We start from the raw sequence: 1,321 nt of genomic DNA on the forward strand, positions 1-1,321 counted from the left end.
GTTTGTGATTGGTGGCAGTTATTAAATCAGATTGGATGTCTGACGAAACCAATCAGAGAGTTACAGTTAATAATTATTAAGACCTCACTCCGAATGACCCAATCACAATCATTGCCTTCACCCATCCTTCATTAGCATGGGGCTGCCTATTTAATCCGAGCTCGGAGGGAATTTGTGTCATTTCTCAGTCTGAAATTGAGTTTGAAAATGCCTGAGGACAAGAAAGCAGCTCCCAAGAAGGGCGCCAAGAAAACCTTGAGTAAAGCACCAGCCAAAGGCGGCAAGAAGCGGAGAAAGTCGAGGAAGGAGAGTTACTCCATCTACATCTACAAAGTGATGAAGCAGGTTCACCCCGACACCGGCATCTCCTCCAAGGCCATGAGCATCATGAACTCCTTTGTGACCGATATTTTCGAGCGCATCGCAGGTGAGGCTTCCCGCCTGGCCCATTACAACAAGCGGGCGACTATCAGCTCCCGGTCGATCCAGACCGCCGTGCGCCTGCTGCTGCCCGGGGAACTGGCCAAGCACGCCGTGTCAGAAGGGACAAAGGCGGTGACCAAATACACCAGCTCTAAGTAAAACTCGACAATGAACTGAAAAAAAACAACGGCTCTTTTCAGAGCCACCCACAACCTCTCTGAAAGAGCTCCATTTCCTGTATATTTACGAAGGATCATTTTATTGCAGCAATATTATTATTCCAATCGAAAAGTGACTCGAACTACCCCGTTCAAATCCCTGGCCCCGAAAATGAACACGAGTTTGTGATCCGCTCCTTCCAATTTGTTTTGATCTTGAAGCATTACTATTCTGGCCTCTCATCCCCTTTATGGCCCCCTCAGCAATTCCGTTCTTTGAATGCAGTTTCTGAAATGTTTATGGACTGACGTGAAAATCCCCAGATTAACAGTAACCCCACCCCTTGCAGTAACAGCGGAATCGGGGCAGAATGAGAGCTCTGTCCTGGTCCCTCTTTTCACAGAAGCACTCCCGGCTCTGAGAAGGGACCAATCTGTAACATTTCACTTTTCTAAAGACTAAAGTCAAATGTGTCCTTTCACGGAATGCTGTGAATGGGGCTTTCGTCCCGTCCGGTGCAGTTTGAAAGCGATGGTCGAATGAGCCATAATTTGAAGCAGATTTTAAAACAGAGCGAGCGATTAGTGACGGGGAGCGCTGAATCAGACAAGATACAAAGAACGGGTTTAAAATATTTTGCTCAGGGCGACATTGATCGAAATCCGATCCTTCACTGCACTGAAATTGGCGGGCTTTTTGAAATTCATAAAATTCCTGGTCTGACCGTTGAGGCCGGTAA

The 1,321-nt window shown here is 47.1% G+C and overlaps 1 protein-coding gene across 1 annotated transcript; it reads left to right on the forward strand.

The window, feature by feature from the left end:
- The first annotated feature begins 207 nt into the window (after positions 1-207).
- LOC137307017 (histone H2B 1/2-like) lies at positions 208-582 on the forward strand. The gene has a single exon (XM_067976362.1). The coding sequence runs from the start codon at positions 208-210 to the stop codon at positions 580-582; it is 375 nt and encodes a 124-aa protein (XP_067832463.1).
- The last annotated feature ends 739 nt before the right edge of the window (positions 583-1,321 follow it).

The sequence above is a fragment of the Heptranchias perlo genome, chromosome X, assembly GCF_035084215.1.
Source record: "Heptranchias perlo isolate sHepPer1 chromosome X, sHepPer1.hap1, whole genome shotgun sequence".
NCBI classification, from domain to species: Eukaryota; Metazoa; Chordata; class Chondrichthyes; order Hexanchiformes; family Hexanchidae; genus Heptranchias; species Heptranchias perlo.

Bases quoted from the DNA above. Each gene is read 5' to 3' on its own strand.
- LOC137307017 (XM_067976362.1), top strand. From the start codon at position 208: ATGCCTGAGGACAAGAAAGCAGCTCCCAAGAAGGGCGCCAAGAAAACC.